The sequence below is a fragment of the Phragmites australis genome, chromosome 5 (genome assembly GCF_958298935.1).
Source record: "Phragmites australis chromosome 5, lpPhrAust1.1, whole genome shotgun sequence".
NCBI lineage: Eukaryota > Viridiplantae > Streptophyta > Magnoliopsida > Poales > Poaceae > Phragmites > Phragmites australis.
The window spans coordinates 3,875,924-3,899,332 of record NC_084925.1 but is presented as its reverse complement, the minus strand read 5'-3'; the positions used below and the strand labels follow the sequence as shown (position 1 = coordinate 3,899,332).

At 42.6% G+C, this 23,409-nt stretch overlaps 1 protein-coding gene across 1 annotated transcript; it reads left to right on the top strand.

Annotated features, from left to right (window-relative positions):
* The first annotated feature begins 16,842 nt into the window (after positions 1–16,842).
* LOC133917383 (putative glucose-6-phosphate 1-epimerase) lies at positions 16,843–21,617 on the top strand. Its single transcript, XM_062361286.1, has 9 exons — positions 16,843–17,034; positions 18,485–18,559; positions 18,924–18,980; positions 19,070–19,227; positions 19,343–19,483; positions 19,824–19,926; positions 20,009–20,108; positions 20,242–20,485; positions 21,243–21,617. Exons 1-8 carry the CDS (start codon positions 16,942–16,944, stop codon positions 20,460–20,462), a joined length of 948 nt encoding a protein of 315 aa, XP_062217270.1. The 5' UTR covers positions 16,843–16,941; the 3' UTR covers positions 20,463–20,485; positions 21,243–21,617.
* Positions 21,618–23,409: the final 1,792 nt, after the last annotated feature.

Genomic DNA, 23,409 nt, shown 5'->3' with positions numbered 1-23,409 from the left:
TCTTTTGGTCCAGGCCCTCTTTTTTTGTTCCGCGCAGCGTGTAATAAATTTTCTGTTTAGAAAATATTTATTGATTTTCTCGGTGTTCTGACTTCTGAGCTGTCAATTTCTTGCTTCCATTATTTGATTCCCTTGTGGGTTTAGCTATTTTTATTTTCTTTCCCTCATGTACAAAACCATCTGCAATGGATGTCACTGGTCAGATACCTTGGGCTGATTCGATGGAACGTACCGTGATTTATTATGATGCCGATGAAGATTTAATAATTAGTAATAGAAAATTGATAGAAATATAGTATGTTATAAGAATGGAGTACCATCCTAAACGTGAGTCATCTTGCAGGGTAGGTTAAATAACTAACATAGGGTAGATAAGGTATGTGCGGATATTTTACCTAGTTTATCGTGTTCTACACGGTAACTATTCCCGAATTAGAAAATAATCCTCCAAATAACACAATCTATGAATGTCACGTTCGAAATTTGAAAAATTATTGGCCATAGAAAAATCTAATAGGCTTGTCATCTATTTATACACCAAGTATATGCATGTACATAGTAGGATTACAACCGAATCAAGTAAAGAACCATTTGTTCAAATCTACAGATAGAATTCCATCTATCTATACTGTTTCTATTTTAACACACCCTCTCAATCTGAACTGATGATAGTAGGTTAAGATTGCGTCGAAAACAGTCAAGCATCTGACGAGTAGCCAGTTTGGTAAAAGTATCAGCTATCTGATCCTCCGATGACACAAACTGAACATCAAGGGCTCCCAAAGCTACCTTCTTTCACACAAAATGAAAATCCACCACGATATGCTTCGTGCGAGCATAAAACACCGGATTTGTGATCAGATAAGTGACTCCAACATTATCACACCATATAACAGGTGGCCGAGGCTGAGGAACACTTAACTCCTTCAAAATCGACTGAACCCAAATAACTTCTGCAGTCACATTAGCTAAAGCCTTGTATTCTGCCTCAGTGCTAGAACAGGATACAATAGGTTGCTTTTGTGAGCTCCATGATATGAGATTTTACCCAAGAAAAATAGCAAAGTCTCATGTTGAGCGACGATCATCACTACATCCTGCCCAATCGACATCTGTGAAGACACTAAGCAAAGTAGATGATAATCGTTGTATTCGTAACCTGGTTGTCACAGTTCCTTTAACAAATCTCAAGATGCGCTTGACAGCTTCCCAATGCACATCTGTGGGATTCGACAAATATTGGCACATCTTGTTAACTGCAAAAGATATATTAGGGCATATCAAGGTGAGATATTACAAACTTCCCACAACACTGCGATATCTGAAGGCAACCAAGCAATTTTCCACTATCTCAAGCTAGCTTGTCCATGGCAGACATCGGTGTTGGAGCTTCCTTGAAATTCGTCATGTTTGCACGATGAAGAAGGTCTAAAGCATACTTGCGTTGAGTCAACACCATGCCCCCTAAATTGTAAGCAGCTTCAAGACCTAAGAAATAATTTAACTGGACCAGATCCTTAATAGGAAAAGCAGTTGAGAGAGATTGCACAAGTGAGTCAACCGCATGAGGTGTAGAACAAGCAATGACAATATCATCAACATAAACGAGCATAAAGATGGTAACATCTCCTTGAGAAAACACAAACAAAGATGTGTCGGCCTTGGAAGACTGAAAACCAAGTTCATAAAGCTTGTCACTAACACGTACATACCACGCGCGCGGAGACTGCTTCAATCTATAGAGGGCTCGCTAAAGCTTGCAAACATATGAGGGATAATGAGAATCTTCAAAACCAGGGGGTAGCTACATATATACCTCTTCATCAAGAAAACCAAGGAAAGAATTACTCACATCACATGGTGCAAGGTCTAGCCATGAGATACCGCCAGCGACAAGACAAGACGAACAACAACAAGTTTGATCACTGGACTGAATGTGTCGTGATAATCAATGCCATGCTGTTGAGTGAAGTCGCAAGCAACCAGACGCGTTGTGTGCTTCTCCACAAAACCATCTGAGCGATACTTAAGCTTGAACACCCACTTGCTGTCGACGACATTGCAACCAGAAGGATGTGGCACAAGCGTCCATGTATGGTTGTGACAGAGGGCAACATACTCCTCCTCCATAGCAGTGTGCCAGGCTGGTTCTATAAGAGTGACACGGTGTGACACCAGTTCAGCAAGAAAAGTGCACCGTGAAGGATCATAGCGCACAGTACCATCCGTAAACTAACATGGTTGACGAAGATGATCCTTGAACTGAGTCCGCATAGGATACGCATTAACCAGTGCTGGTAATGTAGAGACAACCCAATCAATGGGGCCAAGTAGTGGAGACCCCGATGTCGAGGGAGAAATAGGAGACTCCGATGCCAGTGGACTAGTGGAATTGTCCATAGAATAGACACCAACGCAGGGTCTGGAGGTGGAGACAAAGACCCGTTTGATGTTGGAAGCCTGGAGGAGCATGGCACGATGGCGTCTTGTGCCACAGGTTGGGCGCCGGAGTTTCCGATACCACATTGTTGTTGGACATCGGATGGTCTGGTGTCGCAAGACCATGGAGCACTGGATTGTCCAGTGTCATGCACGGTATCAGACAGTACGCCACTAGATGGTTTGATGCCGCAAGACCGTGGAGTGCCGGATTGTTCGGTGCCATGCACAGTATCAAATGGCAAGCCACCAGGGACCTGCACACACGAATCAAGAACTACACTAGCAGGGTTAGTAGACATCATGGACATGTCGTAACTTCGCACAAGGCCACCTAGCACAACCGGCTCATCCTGGGAAAAGGAAACATGGGAGGATAACAAAGACAGATCGATGGAGGCACCCGGTGTAGCAAACGGAAATAGATGGTCATCAAAAACAACATCACGAGAGATAAAGATACGTCCTGTGGATCAATCAAGACATTTGTATCCTTTATGCATGGGGCTATAGCCAAGAAAAACACACATTTTAGAACGAAATTCTAGTTTGCAGGAGTTGTATTTTCGGAGATTCGGCCAACACGCACAACCAAATGTGCAAAGAAAGGAATAGTCAGGAGTGATGTTGAGGAGGCAAGTGATGGGAGTGGTATTGTTGATAAAGCGACTTGGCAAGTGATTTATAAGATAGCAGGCGGTGAGGAAAGCCTCATCCCAAAATCGCAAAGGAAGATAGGAGTGTGCCAAAAGCGCAAGGCTAGTCTCAAGAAGGTGCCGATGTTTTCGTTCAGTGACGCCATTTTGTTGTGATGTGTGTGGACAAGAAATGCGGTGTGCAATACCAACACGTTGGAAGTAGCGATGTAACCTATGATACTCACCCCCCCCCCCCAATCAGATTGCACGGCTCTAATTTTAGTGTTCAGGGAGGTGTTCAACATGATTATGAAAAGCATAAAAAATGTCCTCAACATCAGACTTGTGTTTTAGGAGATAGTTCCAACAAAAACGACTATAGTCATCAACAAAACTCACATAGAATTGAAAACCACCAAAAAAGGGAAGAGCAGGACCTCAAACATCAGTATGAATGAGTTCAAGTGGTGTAGAAGTAACTCGATTAGAATTCTTATATGGAAGTTATGACTTTTAGCACGCTGACAAGCATCACAAACTACGAACTCATAATTTGAGGAACACAAAAGTTTATTGGACTTGACAATAGATTGGACGACATTATTGGAGGATGACAAAAATGTTGATGCCATTGTTGAGCAGTAACCTTGACACCCGAATACGCATGACGTGAGGCCGAAGATGAGGCTCGAACAAACAGAATGGGGTAGAGGCCGCCATGACTCCTACCGTGCAGGATGACCATCTTCGTGGCCTTATCCTTAACAAAAAAGAACCCGGATGAAATTCAATGAACACATTGTTGCAAAGACAAGTCGATGAACAAACAAAAGGCATTTACTGATACTACGAATATGAATGATATTATTAAGAGCAAGGGAATTGGAAGAGCCAGAAATCCTAGAATGGCCATTATGCGAAATTGACAAACTTGCACCATTAGCTACTTGAACATAATCCTTGCCTGTGTAGCACTCGAGCACGTGCAAACGGTCAAGATAGCTGGTGAGATGTTCGGTGGCACCTGAGTCAATGTACCAGTTGTTGTCGACATGTCCAACGGTCGTTGAAATGCCGGAGCGGTAATCATCTACCTAATAAGTGTGATTGAAGCATTGACAGTACTTTAGCACCTCATGACCAAAAAATGCCACAAATCTGGCACTTAGGTCGAGGATGGCCGCCTCCATTGCGGCCACAGCCATGTCCCCACCCCCGTCCTTGTCATCCACGTCCACCCCCACGGTTACCATTGCCATCATGGGAGCAAGAAGTCCCACCATTTATATTACCATCACGGGCGGCAAGGTTTGTCAAAGAAACACAATCGAAATCTTTGGACAAGGTTTGTTGCTCCTGCATAGCTTCATACGAGAGAAAATATGTGTAGAAATCATTGAGGCTTATTGTAGTGTTGACAACAGTGAGGGATGCCATGAGTGCATCATACTATGGCCCGAGACTGACGAGGATGTAGTCGATCAACTCATCATCAAACAGAGGATGTCCGACGGTCACCATGGTGTCGACAAAACCCTTCATCTTGTGGAAATATTCGGTAGCACTCATGTCCTTCTTCTTCAGTGTGGACAGTTGAAGCTAAATTTGCCAGATACTCACCCTGTTCTACACCGCAAACATAGCGTGAAGAGCACTCCACACTTGGGAGGAAGTGATGCAACCAATCATATGGCCAAGAATCTCCTCTATCATGGTGGAGAGCAGTGTGTTGAGCACACTTTGATCTTGCTACCACCACCGAAGATACTCTAGGTTTGGCTTCTGTAGGACGACATCACTGGAGCCCTCAGATATGGTTCGGGGTGGTGCAATCGCAGAACCATCAAGGAAGCCATGGAGATTTTGGCCGGAGAGTACCGACACCACTTGGATCTTCCAGAGAAGAAAATTGGTGCGATCAAGGTGAATGGTGATGAGGTTGGTCGATGAGATTGGTGGAGGATGGCTGGAAACAAGGCACCAGAATTGCTGGTGCCTAAGGTGAGCAGCGTGGTCATGGTTGTGGGGATAGATGGGATCTTTTAGGCTCCGGTACCAAGTTTGAAGAAGTATTTACCGCAGGAAAACCTGGCCGGCTTGTCATCTATTTATACACCAAGTATATGCATGTACATGATAGGATTACAACTGAATCCGGTAAAGAATCATTTGTTCAAATCTACAAATAGAATTCCATCTATCTATATTGTTTCTATTTTAACACTCGAGACTCTGAGTATGCCACGTCACCTCAACCCGACTATATAAGAAGGGGAGGAAGAATGCTGAAGGGAGGCCTGAACCTGTTTAAAATCACGTGTACTTTTCTTTGATTCTTGCATTGATAAATAGGTAGCTTACTTTAAATAAGTATTACTATAATTGACTTATCAATCGTCGACATACACATTTTGCTACGACGGAATATTGTACCTTGCATCCAAATTTCTTATCATTCCTATATGACATCTGATTTTCTAGCACAAAAATAACATTTTTTAAGGGTGAACAAAAAATAACCTTTCGTGGACTATCTACCTATAGGTGCAAGTACTTTAAATTCTCAAAGGAATTAGCCTTGGGAGTATCTATGAGCTATGCCTTAAACTGTAACACGCCGGGTTTCAATGAACCCGGATGCTACAAAATCCAATCTAAAAAACTTAATCAGTTCAGAAAATATTAGAAATTTCGGTAGAGTTTCCCCTAAAACTACCATTTCCTTGCACAAGAAAAAATACACACAGAAAGTAAGCGTAACGGTCTAAAACCAGGACCCGACACAAAATAACCCTAGGCTATTTTACTTACCACATGAATAACTACAGAGTTATTGCAGGATGGGTGAGACTAAGTATTATTATAAGTGTGCTTTAAAGTGTCATTATTCCCTTCCATGCATGGTCGGGATCACAGGGTATCTAAACACCAAATGAAACATAAGAGTGAGTAAAACCATTAAGCAAGTACAATATCGAACCAGAAGAACATAAGCATCATGATCATCAATGAAGAACGATAAATAGTGAAGTTTTCATTTTCTTTTTCTTGAAAATAGCATTAAAATAGTAGTTTCCGTCTAAAATAGACAAATCTTGAATACATCCTTAGCGTTTACCGGTAAAGCCAAGCAAGTGGGGCTAGCTCTTACTCACAGGAGCATGAATATAAGAACCAAATTGTGCATTTGATTTCCTCAGAAAATGAATGGAATTTAAAGAAAATAATTGAAACTTGATAACACAACATGATCATAATTGTGAAATTCAATTATATGAACATAGGAAAATACGAATATTTAACAAACACAATTGAGAGAATCAGTAAAACATCTGTCGAGCACAATCATGCCATAATATGGGTTTGTCATGCAATTGCCTTAACTATGGCAAGAAGTCGGCTTCATGTCGTTCGCACTAACACTCCCAAAACCCTATAACAAGATCATACTCATAGGCTGTCCCAAAATACCCACGTGACTCTACGTTGGATGTCGAAACTACTATCTCTAGCCGAATCTGGCACCAAACACTCATGGTTTGCAAATACACCGCTGCACGTAGATTTGACCAACTAATCTCAAAATTTGACGACAAATCAACCAATGAATTCCATCTATGAACACTAAGGACTACGTAGAGGTTACCCTTGACACGTGGATCACGAATTGACGATGAATCTAATGAAATCCCCAAAAATCCCCTTCGTCCTCCTTTACTTTTCTCCTTTTTCTTTTCTTTTCTTTCTTTCCTTCTCTGTTCTTCCTACTCCTGGACCGACCCTATAGCAATAAGCTATTCTATGGTAGCACTGCATAGCAGCAGCCGAGAGAAGGCCGCTCCAACATTGGTGAGAATCGGTAGCAGCAGCTGGCGGCGTGACTAAGCGAACAAATGGTGGGGCACCCGAAGGGCGACGATGTGTGCGGCAGCTGGTGGTGGCGGTGACGGACGACTGCGTGACAAGTGGCGGCGACCGGTGGTTGGCTAAATTGCGATGGTCAATAGGCGTGATGGGAGGTGGTACGGCACAGGTGAAGCCTAGCCACGGTGGGAACGGTGGTGCTCGTCAATGACGGCTATGGTGCAGAGAAGGCGGCGATGACGGCTGATGCAGCGAGCAAAGGATGGTGGCGGCGGCGACACAACAGCTAGGGTTAGGATTTGGGTTCTGGTGGCTTGGGCATCGGTCAATCAATTTGGCAGCCGACCTGACCTAGTCGGTCGATCTGTTAGTTGGGATGTTTTTCTTTTATCCACTGATCTAAATTTATTGGGCTCGCAACGGATCTTCTGGGTGTCGAAATGTTATGTTTGAATAGTTAAACGGATTCATTTCAACAAGATCGACGTGGATCGTTCATCCGAACTATGGATAAAAAACTACTTTTTCCTCAATTGGAATAACACACGATCAATGCCCTTTGTTTCATGATTTTTGTACTACGGTGTTCTCATTACATTTCCCAAAACTTGAGGTATTACATTCTCTCCCCCTTCAACAGAATTCATCCTCAAATTCATTATTCACAATACTCACGGAGGGGAAACAACTAGATATGAACAAGAAGACCACTACACACTAGACATGGACAACTCCAGATATTTTTCTCTCATTCGAGACTTGAGTTCCCAGGTTGCTTCATGTTCTGTCTGATTTGTCCAGAGAACCTAGACAAACTTGAGCATCTTACGCCTCAACACTCTTCCGGACTCTTCCAAAATCTTCACAGGTCGGGACTCAACTCTTAGATCTTGCTCAATAGTCATTGGTTCCAATATTATATAATATTTGAGATCTCGCAAATACTTGCGACTCTGGTAGCTCCAGCCAATATGCTAACTTTTCAACTCGTGCAACTATCAAGAATGGGCCGATGTACCTTGGACTAAGCTTTCCTTTGGCACCGAATCTTACAACACCCTTGGTGGGGGATACCTTGAGAAGTACCTCATCGCCCACTTAAAATTCCAAATCACATCTCCTAACATTCGTATAGCTCTTCTATCTACTCTGGGCAACTAACGTATGTTGTCATATTTCAACCATGCATTGCGTTGATTATAGAACCCAATCTGGTCCTAAAACTGCCTTCTCACCAACTTCATTCCAATAAAGTGGTGATATGCATTCTCTCCATAAAGAGCTTCAAAAGGTGCTTAATGGATGCTCGCATGATTAATGTTATTGTAGGCAAACTCTACGAGTGGCAAATATCCTTCCCAACTACCTATCACACATGATCTTAACATATCCTCAAGGTCCTGAATGGTATGCTCAGATTGTCCATCCATCTGAGGGTGATAGGCGGTGCCAAGTCTCAATTCAGTACCTACGGCACTTTGAGCCTTCCCATAGCTTAGAGGCAAACTTAGCATCTCAGTAGGAAACAATGGAACGCAGTACCCCCATGCAACTTCACTATCTCACGCATATAGAGCTGGACCAAATCATCGGCTAAATTGGTGGAGCGGATAGGGATGAAGTGCACCACCTTATTAAGGTGATCCACCACAACCCAGATAGCATCTTTTCCTCATGAGGTACGAGGTAGTCCAACCATAAAATCCATAGTGATGTCATCCTACGGCCACAAAGGAACCTCTAGTGGTTGTAATTTCACAGGAGGACGCTTGTGCTCAGCCTTAACTTGCTGGCAAATCCAAAGCCACGTATTTCGCCACATCTACCTTCATCCTCTTCCACCAAAAGCTCTTTTTTAGGTCATGTACATCTTGTTCTTGCCAGGGTGTACCGTGTACAGTGTGCGATGTGCCTCTCGAAGTATATCCTTTTGACTTGGAATTTCTATGGCACACAAAGGTGACCATAAAATCGTACCGCTCTAAAAGCATCTAATGTGAAATTTCCCAAGTTCCCTTCTCCATTACGTGTTTTCACTTCTTGTAATAATCGATCATGTAGTTGTGCTTGCAACACACGCTTTGGTATGGAGGACTCAACAATGACAAGTGTATTTGCTCCTGTCACTCCAGTATAGCAATAGGAAATACCCATCCGTTCAAATTCCATTATCAAACAACTCAAGGTCGGAGGAATATTCTTGTGGATCAAAGCATCGACGACCACATTGGCTTGCTTGGCGTGTGTTGAATTTTGAGGTCATAGTCCTTCATCAACTCTAACCATCTTCTCTTCCTTAAATTGAGATCTTCAAGCGGTATGATTGTGTCAAATACATATTCACTCAAAGCATTGAATAAAGTATTAGGAGTTTAAGCATTGAGATGTACGCATTTCTCTTCCTCATCGAATGATATGAGTTTATCACTAGGAGGATAAATGCTCACATCTACAACTTGCTCTATTTGAGAACCCAAGTTCTAGAAATAGTAAGTATGCGAGTACTCCACTCAAAATAATTTGAGCCATTTAGTATGAGCGGTTCTATATGTACTAGTCCACTAGTAGATATCTTTACTTTTTAGGGGGGAGTAAAGCCCTAAAGAGAGAGTTGGCTCTGATACTATTGAAAGGACAATGATATCGTCTAGAGGGGGTGAATAGGCATTTTTATGAAATGTTTGTCCCCTTTTACTATTTGGCCTAAACTTGCAACAAAAATAAACTAACAGATTTTTCAAAAAAAAAACTAAATATGTTATGCTCAACTAGTGCATAATCACCCTAAATAAATGTGAAGGTTACAATCCTAAGGTGTGATAAAGATTATTCAAATCTAGCAAGAAAACTCTAATAAAAAATTCTAAAATTACTATTCATCAGAAGTTCCAATACTATCCATCGGAAGTTTGGATTTTATTGTTCATCGGATATTCCAATTTTACTACTCATCGGATGTTCTGATACTGTTTATCGGAACTTCCGATCAACTCAGGAAAACATATTTGAATATCACAAAATTAACTCAATGCATATACAAATAAGTATACAAGCATGGATATCAAAGTAAGGAAATACGGAGATAAATAATTTGTTACCGAAGTTCGGATATCCACCGATATGCTACGTCTCCGTTGAGAAAGCTCGGTAACAATCCATGTCTCTTTCAAACATTTTCCTCATGAGGTTGCACACATGCGCTCCTCGCCTCCACTATGGTCAACTCTTTCTCCACTCCGGAGATGGCTCCATTATGGTCAACTCTTCCTCCACTCTGGAGATAGTGAATTCTACTACTACTTTCGGGTCTCCTCACAATCTTTATTTGAGGAGATTCATGGCAATCCACCACCGAGCCGTCTAGGAGACGGCGGTCTCCAAGAGTAACAAACTCCTGAACTCGCACACAATCAACGACAAGTGCTCAATACATGCAACTAATGCGACACATGCGAGCAACACAAGATCCACACACCTCACTCTATCCTCACTATACCACAAAGGCTTGATTCTCATAAAACAGAACCAACACTGATGCTAGCACTAGAATCGGCACTGATAATATCAGTGTCGGTTCCTAATAGAGAATTAGCACTGATAATATCAGTGCCGGTTCTTATTACCAACCGGTGCTGATACATATTACAGGGCCAAAAAAAGCTCGCGTTTTAGAAACAAAAATAATTTCAGCTAAAATGTAGTAGCCTTATATATATATATATATATATATATATATATATATATATATATATATATATATAGCATATTTTATACACATGTTACAATAGACACCAGCACAACTACAACAATCTACATATCAATTGGACTACTACTATAAGGCAGTCATGATTTGATATTTATGTAACCATCTGAAATTTCCTAATGGGAAAAAAATATGACAATGCACCATGATCATACAAGTATAATTCAATAAAAATCTGCATAAAGAGAGATAAAAGAGAATAAGATGCAAGAACGGAACAAGATCGGCACAAACATGACAGCATCACTACTGTAAACCAAAAGTTATGTCACGTTAGATTAGACCAAAAATCTTGGACCTACAATTAAAGATTTCATAAACAAACTAGCATCTCAAACAGATGGATGATGCATGCCATGAATCGCAGGAAGCCGAAGCCGATGGACATGGCGAATAGCGAGAGGTATAGCTTGTTGTAGTTGGTGAACACCTTGGTAGTGCCGTACTTCTAACTGGATGCCGTGAAGAGCTGGTTGGAGAAGATGGGGAACCTGCGCACATCGAACGTGTTGAACCACCAGTAGCAGAGCGGCATGATGACATAGATGGATATGATGAATCCCACGGCCTTGTTGGCGATGGACACCCATGGCGCCACCGGTGGGCTGTCGTGATACACCGAGATGCTCGCCCAGTCGAGCATGAAGGTGCTAACACCAGTCCATGGTACCCAGATTTGACCTGTTGCGCCGTGATGCTGTGCGACCAGACCCAACACAACTACGAGAAGAAGGTCTGGATCGGCAGCAGGTACCCTGATAGTGCGTAGTACGCGAAGCTCGTGAAGAAGACAATGAGGAAGAAGCGCATCCGCAAGTGCGGCACCGTAGGGTGGGGTCATGAAGTGGAGGGCGAGTAGGGGAGGAGCGGGAGGGGTCTGGCACCATGGGGTGCTGCAGCAGCTGGTAGAGGATGGTGGTGGGGACTGAAGAGATAAAGGAGAGAGAGGTATGGTGCTTAGGAGATAAGGGAGAGAGAGGAACGCTATGGAACATATAAGGGAGAGATGGATGGAGCCAGACCTCAAACACAAGCCAAAGTAAGAGTAAAGTTAAATTTTTGGTCCGATCCAATTTTCAGTACTGGCTCCTAACGCAAACTGGCACTGATAAAAAAATATCAGTGCTGATTCAAGGTAACTAGTCAGCGCTGATACTTACTCCAGCTCAATCATTGATCAAGCGCAGGATGTTACCAACCGACAGTGATACTTCATCAGTGCTGGTTCTAGCCTAGCCGACACTGATGAACCGGTGCAGATGACCTGTTCTATTGTAGTGTCATAAATTCTTGATAGAGAGGGGATGAGAGCACTCAAAGGAGGAATACCAATTTCTAACACCACTTCTCAGCACCACGAAGCCAACCAAAAAGCCTCCAAAGCCCTGCCCCCACACAAGGAGGCAAAGAAGTATAAATACCCTACTTTGAAAAACTAGCCGTTGGACATAGACTACACAGATCGGAACTTCCGATTCCATTAATCCCAATGGCCGAATCTGGGAGAAACTCACTCACAGATCTGCTAAAAACAACACATTGGAACTTCCGATTAAACATTTATCCAAATTCGAGAGCCTTGAACTTCTGAAAATTGGACAGTCCGACTCATATCGGAACTTTCGACCAACATATTGGAACTTTCGATTAAAAACTAATTCCAAACCGAGAACAACAAGTTCTGGAAAATTGGATATTCCGACTGATCGGAACTTCCAAAATCAGCACAAAACGGCAATAAATTTTATCCCAATGTTCGATTTCTATGATTTTGGACTCTATGTGTAACACCCTAAATTCTCAATTTTCGTAATAGTTTAAAATTTTGTTAGAATTAAATAGGAGTTTTAGATTTTGTTCAATTTACAAGGAAAATAATTTCTACATTTAATTTGCTATAGGTTATATTTATGTTTGATGCATTCATGTTGTAGTAATTGCAATAGGTTTTTTGTGTGAAAAATGTTTGCAAAAGTTCACTACTAGGCGTTCGTTTAAAAGCTCTTTGCCAAAATGGTTTAACAATAAAAAAAAGGAAAGCAATTCCCTAATTCTTAAATCCTCTCAGGTCGTTTTCTCTCTCAAATCTGGCCCAAACACCCTCTCTTCCTCTCTCTTTTTCTCCCTCGGGTCGGTCTCTCCTTCCTCTTCCAGAATGGATCGAAGCCCATTTTCCATTTTCCTTTTTTCCCTCTCTTTCCTCGGGCTGAGCCCATTCGCCGAGCCGGCCTCTTTCTGCTCCCGAGCCGGCTGCACCCCTTTGCCTTGTGGGCTTGCGCTGAGCCGAGCTACCACAGTCGCACCGAGCCGCCAAGCGTCATCTCCCCTTCTTCTTCCCCCGCCCGGCTCGATCCCCGCCACCGGCCGCAGCCAAATCCGTTCCCCCTCTCACACTTTCTCCTCCTAGAAACGACTGGATCCAAGGCATTAATCACCCTTTAACCCTCCCCGCTAATCCCTCTCATCAATCTCCTGACGACACACAATAGAAAGTGTGTAAGTGGTTGGCAAGCACTGCAACATGTAGAATGTCACCTAGTAATGTGGGTGATGAAATCACGACATATAGGGAAAGATGAGCGAACTCTACAGAGTATCAAACTGATCGATCAGTCGTGCTCACGGTCAAGAGCGGCTTGGACTTCTTCTTCATTAGTTGGGATCAGGGTTTTGGTATGGTTAGTCGGGTAGTTAGATGATGGATTTATCTGGTGAGTCTTCGTAATTGGATGGAATCTGATGAGCTGTTCTCCTTGTTTAAGTGGTGTCTTCACACTTAGTAAATAGGATGCATGTTGTTGGAGTTATATGTTAAAGTTGCTTAGTGCAGTAAACTAGTGTCTAACCTTTTCTTGACTTAAGCCCCATATCATCCTCTCCTACACTTGCGGAGTATATTGTGTACTCACACACGTTGCTTCCTCTTTATTGCATTCTACACCTATTCAGAAGCCGTCAATGAAGCTACACCCTTCGATAGAGACAACTTCGACCCAGAGCTCCTTTTCTAGGCCAGTGTTCCCCGGTTGACGCCTATGGAAGATGGAAGACCCTATAGTGCTAGAGTTTATCTTTTTCACTGTGTTTTTCTGCTAGACCCTCGGGTCCTTTTGTAATTAGTTATGATGTTATTGTAATAATGGTACTGTGATGATATACTGATGATGTAACATATGTATGAAACTTAATCCTGGTATACATGTGTTGTATCTGGTTTTGTTCCTTTAAAACTCAGTATCATAGCCATGTTGACCGTAGGACGCATCCTAGATAGAAAAGGACGTGTTAAGGACTTATGTTTGTACAAACTACTTTTACAAAATTGTTTTCATTTTAGTTTTGACTTACTCTGTCTATTGCTCTTTATAAAATTGTTACTAATTTTCTTTCTTCTTTAAAATTTTAGATGGCCCACGCGAAGATCACCATGTTCAAGCGTGTTCTAGTCCCTGCTTAGGAGGTTCCCACGGGTGTTGTCTGGGGCGCTCTAGACCCCTACCAAGTTCCACTCCAATGGACAACACGCCGGCTACTTTCCCCACACGTTGTGGTACATGCTTTAGGGTATGGGCTTCCACAAGGCCCCAGACTACAATGGGGTCATGGTTGCCCTTGCAGATCGTGGCTACTCCTAGACAGTTGAGGTCACTATGTTCGATAAGGCTACTGACGACGGTCTTCATCGAGTTCGTCATGTTCACTCCGCCATCACCCCTAGAGCTACCTTTGAGACTAGGATCGAGGACGCCACTCGTCAGTCTCTAGCTGTTCTCTGCAGGGAGAATAGACAGGTCCTTCACCTTACTCAGTTCAGCAAGTTTTCACAGCGCCCGACTGCCAGTCTAGAGGTCATCTTCGCGCCTGTCAACAATAAACTAGATGGTTGTCTGAGAGAGTAGGTCCGCCTCACTGCTGCCCTGTATGCAGAGCTTGACAGTGCCCTTGACGAGCTTGAGGATTTGCACCAGCATCACGCAGAGCAGGAGCAGAGCATCTACGAACTTCATACACTACTGGAGGATCCCAACCAGGTTCTGGAGAACGCTCCCGAGAGACCCGTAGTTGCACCACCCCATTCCCCTTCGCGCAAGAGGCTTCGTCTAGCAGATGCAGCAGGTCCAGCAGACGAGGAGTAGTATTGAGATAGGAGGATGACCTTAGCAGAATAAATCGCTTAGACCTGTTTGTTTCAGTTGTCCTGTGTCCTCTGATCTAGTCTATGGTGTGAACTTTGTTATGAGTTGGATCTTTATATGAGTGTTGGTGTAATATGCGAGCTCCTTCTCTACATTGCATCAGTTAATAATATAATATAGTTGGGAGCCCTTTCTTTCGTGCTATATCTGTTCTTGTCTTGTTTTTCCGCATTTACTTTTCTCTTATGTTCCCCGCTCATATCTTGGCTACCAACATATGGTGAACACCTGGCGTGGCAATAACACCACCACCAACAACAATAACAACATCAACAACACCACCACCAATGCCAACCAGCAAAATCTCCCACCCTCACCCCCTTTACAACAACACCATCAATGCCAACCAGCAAAATCTCCCACCCCCACCCCCTTTTGATGGATGCCAACCAAGTGATGACGATACTCCAAGGTCTGGTGCAGGCTATAGCCAATAATCAGCAACCTCGAATCCAGCAAGCACCACCACAACAGCAGCAGTCTAAGCTCAAAACTTTCCTGAGTACTCAGCCACCCACCTTCTCATAGGCAATTGAACCCATGAAGGCAAATGACTGGCTAAAGACTATTAACAGCAAGCTGCAGATAGCCTAGTGTACCGGAAGAGAAAGATTTCTTTATGCTTCCCATCAGCTTTATTGGGCCATCACAAGAATGGTGGACAGCATACACTGCCGCTTATGAGGATCCCCAGGAGATCACATGGACAGAGTTCCGAAAAAGCTTCCATGCACAACACGTTCCTGCAGGAAAAGTGAAATTGAAGAGGAAAGAGTTCCTCAGTCTGAAGTAAGGACCCATGTCAGTCAGAGAGCATCTTACCAAGTTCACACAGCTCTCTTGATACGCCCCCAATGATGTTGATACCGATGAGAAGAAGCAGGACTGTTTCCTAGAAGGGCTCAACACAGGACTACAGTATGCCCTATCAGCCAATGAGTACGTCAGTTTTTAGATGCTGGTAGACAGAGCTTTCATTATGGAAAAGAAGAGGCAGAATCTAGCAGAAGAATGCAAGCGTAGCCTGCAAGGTCAGTCTTCAGGTACTGCCATTATTTACCAAAACCACACTTAAGGGCTAGATAAATCTTCAAGCAGCAATTGGCGACGCGGCCAAACGGCGGGGCGCCCGAAGGGCAACGGTGTGCACGATGCGGCACAGGCAGGGCAGCGGTGGTTGGTGGCGGTGGCGGCGAGGGGCGGCGGCCGACTATTGGCTAAATTGCGGTGGTCGGTAGGTGTGACAAGAGGCGGCGCGGGTGGAGCCGAGCCGCAGTGGGAATGACGGCACTCGTCGGTGACGTCGGTCAGCGCGGAGGGCAGAGGATGGCGGCGGCGCAACGGCTAGGATTAGGGTTAGGGATTTGGTGTCTTGGGCATCGATCAATCGAGGGCTCAAGACCCTTCTATGTGGCGATCGACCAACAGACCGAGTCTGTTGGTTAGTTAGTTGGAAATTTTCTTTTATCCAATGATCTAAATTTGTTGCATTTACTACGGGTTCATCGGGTGTTGAAACGGGCCGTTTGAATAATAGAATGTATTTGTTTTGATAAGATCTATGCATCTACGGTCTCTGATCGTTCATCTGAGCTATAGATAAAAAAAACATTTTTTGCTCATTTAGAATAACGCACGATCAACACCCTTTTAATCATATTTTTTTACACTATTCTCACTATATTTCCCAGGGTATTAAATAAACTTCAGAACATTTCCCTTATAAAAGTTGCTTAAAAATGCGATGGATTTGGTAGCGAAAAAAAAGAAAGGTTGTCACATTCGAACAGTCACTGCAGAAGCGTACTCGTGGAATACGCTTTCGCGAGTCAAAATACGTTCTATCTGTTTTCTGCCTGCTCACGCTTGCAGGCGGGCATTTTGCCGCGGCCTATAAATCAGCGCTCACCCGAACACAAAAATTCACAGTTCCCTCCGCCACTTCTTCTCCGGGTTCGACTTCCTCTTCATTTACGGCGAGTCGTCTGGCGAGGCGGCGACGGAAGTGCGATCCAGCCCTCCCTCGCCGTTGGCTACCGGAATGGCCGGGACGGCCTCCGTGGAGCGCGTGAGGGACCGCGCCACCGGCCTCGAGAAGTTCGTCCTCCGCGAGGCCCGAGGCAGCTCCGTCGAGGTCAGGTCGCCCTTCCCTAACCAACCACCTCCACTACTGGATTGCTATGTGCACATGCGTCTAGTTGAGTTGGTTCTTCGCGATAATGGAAGGTTTTGCTCGATCTGCTTGACGCCCTCGCCGATCCCCCGCAAATTGATCTCGTTCGGAGGGGAGTGCTATGATTTACCGGATCGCCTACAAACCTAACAATTGCATCTTCCCGGTAGGGTAATTGTGCGATTAACTTGTGATTATGGTTAATTGAGAGTTATGAGAGGAATGGGAATAAGGTGGTCACCGAATAGTGTTGCCAGTTGTCACGGCGTGGTGACCATGTAGTGAAAGGTTGGTTGGTCAAGTGCCGATCGAGTCTTTGACCCTTCGCTAGTTGATGGATCGTTTCACGCTCCATAATGCTATTTTGTATTGCCGGTCGATTTGATTGTTCAGCAATGTGGATAGATGGTTGGAATTGGTTTTGGGTAGGATTCCGTGTTGCTTTCCTAAGCTGTGGTTCCGCCCGGACTTGTTAATATGTATTTTTTACGATAGCATGTCTGTTTTTTTAATTTCCTTTTTTTTCAGTTGGGGTTGCTTGGTCATGGTTGAATAATGTATAAAATACTTATTTTTTATTCTATTAAATATTCAGAATTTTAGTTTTTGAATATGCAGAAGGGCCAGGCCTGGCATATTCTTGAAAGAATGGGCATGCCATGTTTTGGCCTATTCGCCTCTGTTTTATATCAAGGTTCTGGAGACAGCTAGGCTAATAATGATTTATGAGGTTTATCTCCTATCAGACCTGGATGGGACATTCATGGCATGTCACATTGATGTGGATATTTCCCATATCAAAATCGTCAGCGTCTTTTCTTTTATATTTGGAAATGCATGCCATGATCATTCAGGCAGTATTGATGGTGAATATTACTATGGAAATTATATTATATAATTCTTTGTCCTCTGTTGGACCCGGGGGCACATGATCTGCTGAGGTGGATTCTAGGAGGAATCTATAAGAGAAGATCCAATGGCTAGTATAAAACATGATTTGTTAAATTGTTTCAGTACCTTAATTTGCTTCTTTGCACCAGACTATGTTCTGTGTGTAAGGTTTCCAACAATTATATGTAAGTACTACAAATCCAAGTATCAGCTTATCCGTAAGCTTTCCAACAATTATAATCTAGCTGAGGCCTGAGGTACAAATCTATCTTGATTATGGACAGCTTTTCAGAAACCAGTCCAGAAAGAAAAAGAACAATACACTGCTAGCAGTGAGTTCTGTACCATAAATCCATGGCCATTGGTTACTTATTTTCTAACCATTTGCACAAGAATATATAGACATTGATAGTCATGGGTTGGTCATGTTTTTTACGTTCAAAGTTATTTTTTTCTATGTGTTATCATCACACAAGAAGTATCAGGGGTCCTCTCAGTTTCTATACTTAACTATTATCAGGTATATTTATACGGAGGCCAAGTGACGTTTTGGAAAAATAACTCTGGTCAACAACTGCTTTTCGTCAGTAACAAGGTATTCAGATCCTTTAGTTTCAGAAAGAACATCAGTGTGTGAACAGCTCTTCAGAGTGTGTTTTATTTCTTATTTATTAGATGATGATTATTCTTTATTTTTTATCATTGTTCGCTCTGCAACAATGTTAGGATTAGGTTAGTTTTTTTTGGATTATTAGTCTCTGGAATTATGTTATTGCAATATTAGCACCTGAATATCCACTGCTGGCAGGGAGTTTTTAGTGTTAGACTGTTAGCTGTGCTTTCCGTTTATTCAAAGTGTTGCAACTTTTTACAATATAAACTGATAGACATAGTTTGAGTTTGACTATATTCATTTATTGTTAAGCCTAGTAATTCTGCATTTGAAAATTTCTTGCCAGGCTTATTTTAAACCGCCAAAAGCAATTCGTGGTGGCATCCAAGTTTGCTTCCCTCAAGTATGGTCATCAAGCTGTTATAGTTGAGTTATGTTTCCCATGGAAGCTGTTTGTCCTGTGACACCCAGATGAACAATGTCATCATGCAGTTAGGTAACCATGGAGTTCTTGAACAGCATGGATTTGCAAGGAACCGATTTTGGAGCGTTGATGAAAGTCCTCCTCCTTTTCCAGTTGCTACTTCTAACTGTCATATCAACTTGATACTCAAGCCGTCTCAAGAGGATTGTAAAGTCTGGCCACATAGGTTACCATCTACTAAATCATTAAACTTATCTAATTATTATGTCAGATAAAAATTATCTCTATATTCGTCTGGCCTCCATACTGAATTAATTGTGTTCATTGTCCATGCCTTGCAGTTATGAATTTCGTCTGAGAGTTGCTCTTAGTCCAAGGGGAGATCTTATTCTCACATCTCGAATAAAAAATACCAACTCAGATGGCAAGCCGTTCCAATTTACATTTGCATATCATACATACTTTTCAGTATCTGATATCAGGTACAGTTCATAATGGTATTTGTTTGCATCAAGTTATTTTCAGTATTTCTTATAGGAAATTTGCTTTAATGCTGAGCCATGTTGAACTAGTCAACTTCGGATTCAGTACTCCAAGTCTCCTTTTTTTTCAATTCTTTGAGGAAATCCAAGTCTTCAAGAAAAAAATGAGACTACGTACGAGGACGTGCTTATATTTGAAACCACAGCATCTACAACCTTGTGCTCTATCACTAGGACACTTCAGTACTCCAAATTTAATGTACAGATCACCAGATAGATTGTGATAGACAACTTAGCTGCTTTCTATTTCCAATCCATGAAACATATTTTCTCATTCCAGTGAAGTGCGGGTTGAAGGTTTGGAGACCTTGGACTATTTTGACAACCTGCAATCTAAGACTCGTTGTACTGAACAAGGAGATGCAGTTGTATTCGAGTCTGAAGTAAGCTTGTGTTCTACTAAACTTCATAGTTCGAAGCCATTTCAGTGCCAATGAGACACTAATTACGTTCATGTTGAGTAAGGTGGACAAGGTATATTTGAGTGCTCCACCGAAGATTGTGATCATTGACCACGAGAAGAAAAGAACATTTGTTTTGAGGAAAGACGGACTTCCTGATGTCGGTGAGTTAGGCCCCTTTTTTCTCAGATTATAATGTCGTTGTGTGAAATACTGGCTTCTAAAGTAGGTCCAGCAGTTGCTTTTGGTCCCTTTTTTTATTTCCATGGTATATCCTTACCACTTCTTATTTTGCAGTTGTTTGGAACCCTTGGGACAAGAAGGCCAAAGCAATGAAGGATTTCGGAGATGAGGAGTACAAAAACATGCTATGTGTAGGGGCTGCAGCTATTGAGAAGCCAGTTACTTTAAGGCCTGGTGAAGAGTGGCAAGGAAGGCAGGAAATTTCTGCCGTGCCATCCAGTTACAGCAGTGGACAATTGGATCCTGAATTAATTTGTCGGATGCAAACAATCTAAGTTTCTCTATTATTGCCTCCTATGTGAGTATTCTGGACTTGTTTGAGTTCTTACGTTGGGTTAGCAAATAAATTGTGCCTCTTTTGTACCACAGTCTGGTCTAAAAAATTATTACCCACCTGTGTTTACTTGTAAAGCCTATGTTTAATTATGAATAGTTTGTCGCTGTCGCTGTTAAAATAGTTCAAGAGTGACATTTGGGATTTGCTAGTAAAAGATGGGCATGATCTCAGGAACAGGTTTTGCGGTATGGGCTCTGTGTGCGATTATAGATGAGAGAGGTGTATCTTGAAAGGAGATAGAGAATGGAGAGATATGTTTTCAGGATAGCAATACAAAAGGCTATTATAACTTATAAGGATCTCATATGTATAACATTTTGATCCTTAGATGTTATTACTAATTCAAAACATTTTGATCCTTACAGGGTAATATCACTAGTATGCATTTAACTGATTATTATAGAATGCTTCATGTAAACCTTCAGTAGCTAAGTCGTGGTCGTTCTTTATCCTTGTAAGTGGCGCGCATGGTATGGCAAGCCTGAGGGGTGTGTGTGTTTGTTTCATCCTTTTGGAAAAACCATTGTACTGGGTCCGTTCTTTTCTCTATTTAATACAAAGATACGCAGCTCTCCTGCGTGTTCGAGAAGAAAAAAAACCTTCATTAGCTGTCTAGCCATCATTCGATTTCTTCAAAATATTTCTTGTTTAAAACGACGAGATCTTTACTAACTTGCTGTATTTTTAGTTGTTGAAAGTTGCACTTCTTCTGCTGCAGGAAGACTCGTGGCGCCATATAATTTGATAATTTGGATTTTGTCTGTGGACTTTCAAGCTTTTTTGCTTTCTTTTCCAATTCCAATGTAGCGTGTGGTTTTTCTGGAGCAACATTGGAATTGAAAATACCACCCGGTTAATATTAGAAAAGATGGACAATTTTCACCCTTACTTGGTAGCAGAGGTATCATTCGTAACAAATATCCTATACCATATGATTGTATTGTATTATAAAAAGGAGCCCGAGTTGGTGCTGCGTGGCAAACAAAAAATTGTATGATATTAATTGAATTGTATTGTATATTGTATGCGTCACACATTCCTTTCAGTGTTATCTGGGGAAAATGGGTCATAGAGCTGCTGTATTCAGACTTTGCATTACTGCTGCCGAGAGGGATTCTGTTTAGCACAGTGGTTTTGCCTCACATCAAGCCCAGCAGTCAGGTCCAATTCTGAAATGCTACATTGCTGATAGATATGTCAGGATGCGAGTAGTCATATCACAGAACAAAGCAAAACGATATTGGAGCCAAAGTAAATTGAGATATTAAAGCTGGTTTTTTAATGTATTTTTTTTTCTAAAATGTGCAATGTGGCTGCACATATACACACCATTGTTTAGTAAAACTGGGCTCTCATCCTCGTCTAAGGCTTTGTTTGGTATTTTCTATTTGTGGATTCTAGATAATTTTATAGAAGCTATGTCAAACAGTAGGATTCTGTAGCAGATTATGAAAATGAACTATACAATCTGAAGAAATAGAGTCTGTTTTTCACCGGATTCTCAATAAGCGAATTGTGTGGATGTACAAGTTGCGCCAAACAAAACCTAATTATAGCCTGAAAGTGATCAGCTTGGCCTGTACATCTCACTATAGTAGCAGTAGTAGCGGACCTTGTTTGGAGAAGCAATAGCGAGAGATGCCACACTGCCATGATCATAGTCATCTATTCCAGTCTCACGATGTCGAGCACGTAGCTCACCGTTCCGCCGCCATGCGATGCGACGACCGGGCGTACCAAAACGACGGCGTCCAGAATGGCGGCCGCTTCCGGCGCTCCGGCGCGCTGGATACCCCGTTCGCCAGGCCAAGCATTTCCCACATCACCTGGACGTCATGGTACCCGCAGGTCTGGACGTCCCTGTGGAGATACACGATTCCTGTGCTCTCTGCACACAGTGAAACAGACATTTTGAAAGAAAAAAATAATCCCTAAGTTAACCATGTTAAGTTGTAAATAACGGGAAGAACCAAGCCTTAACTCGATGGTTAGTGAATGTAATTGTATCTTTACCTATCAATATCAAACTTTAAGTATGCTCCTCATGTATCTCATTAAGCCGGAATTTTTTCAGTGATAGATAAAATGTAATTTTTTATGAAAAATAATGTATACATCGATAGCGAGATATCTATAGTTATTTCGTCAATTTTTAAGCTTTGTATTCTTCAGCAGTGCATGTGGTGGTATGAGTGAGTGTGTGCATGCACCATTGTAGAGATGTTTCTCAAAAAGTTGTTAATAACGGTGACAAGTATTCTGAAGGGTGGGAGTAGTTTCCCATGACATTTTTGGATAAAGATAAGAGGAATTACAGACAGCAGAAAGTGGCTAACAAGGAAAAAAAATATCAGGTGACGAAACCAAGACACCAAGGCAAAAGCTGCCCATGTATGTCCAAACAGGTCGTTGAAAGCTAAGGGACATTGGTCGTACAGATGCTGTAGTAATGTCCGCCCATTTCTTCCTGTGAACGGACCGTTTCTTTGATGCTGTTCGTCCTCCGTTCTGATTCTGGTAAAGAGCAAAATGCTGAGCAACTCGAGCTTTGGAAATTCCTGCGGCACCACATCAAAATTCTCCTACGAAACTAATCTTTTCTTCAAATTAATCCTCGTGGAACCAAACATGTAGAAACTACGCAAAGCCTAGGGAATCGATCTTTGCCTGTCCCTGTTCCTGTTGCGACGTCGTTCAGCCTAAAGAGAGAGAGCACGCAGTCGAGGAATCTGCACTAGAAAGAAACCAGGAAGCTTCGCTAAGGTAGCTGCTTACCAGTACCGCCGTTGCGCGCCGCACCGGCGCGACCACCCTTCGCGCGCCACCACGCGACGACGCGCGTCCCCGCGACCTTCGTCTCCCTCGTCGGCGCCCCGGCCGGCTCC

What these genes read in the sequence shown, in the direction of transcription:
- LOC133917383 (XM_062361286.1), top strand. Translation starts at nt 16,942, where the DNA reads ATGGCCGGGACGGCCTCCGTGGAGCGCGTGAGGGACCGCGCCACCGGC. An exon ending in TCCAAGTTTGCTTCCCTCAA is followed by an intron (nt 18,981 to 19,069) that starts GTATGGTCATCA and finishes GTCATCATGCAG; the next exon opens with TTAGGTAACCATGGAGTTCT. An exon ending in AGACGGACTTCCTGATGTCG is followed by an intron (nt 20,109 to 20,241) that starts GTGAGTTAGGCC and finishes CTTATTTTGCAG; the next exon opens with TTGTTTGGAACCCTTGGGAC.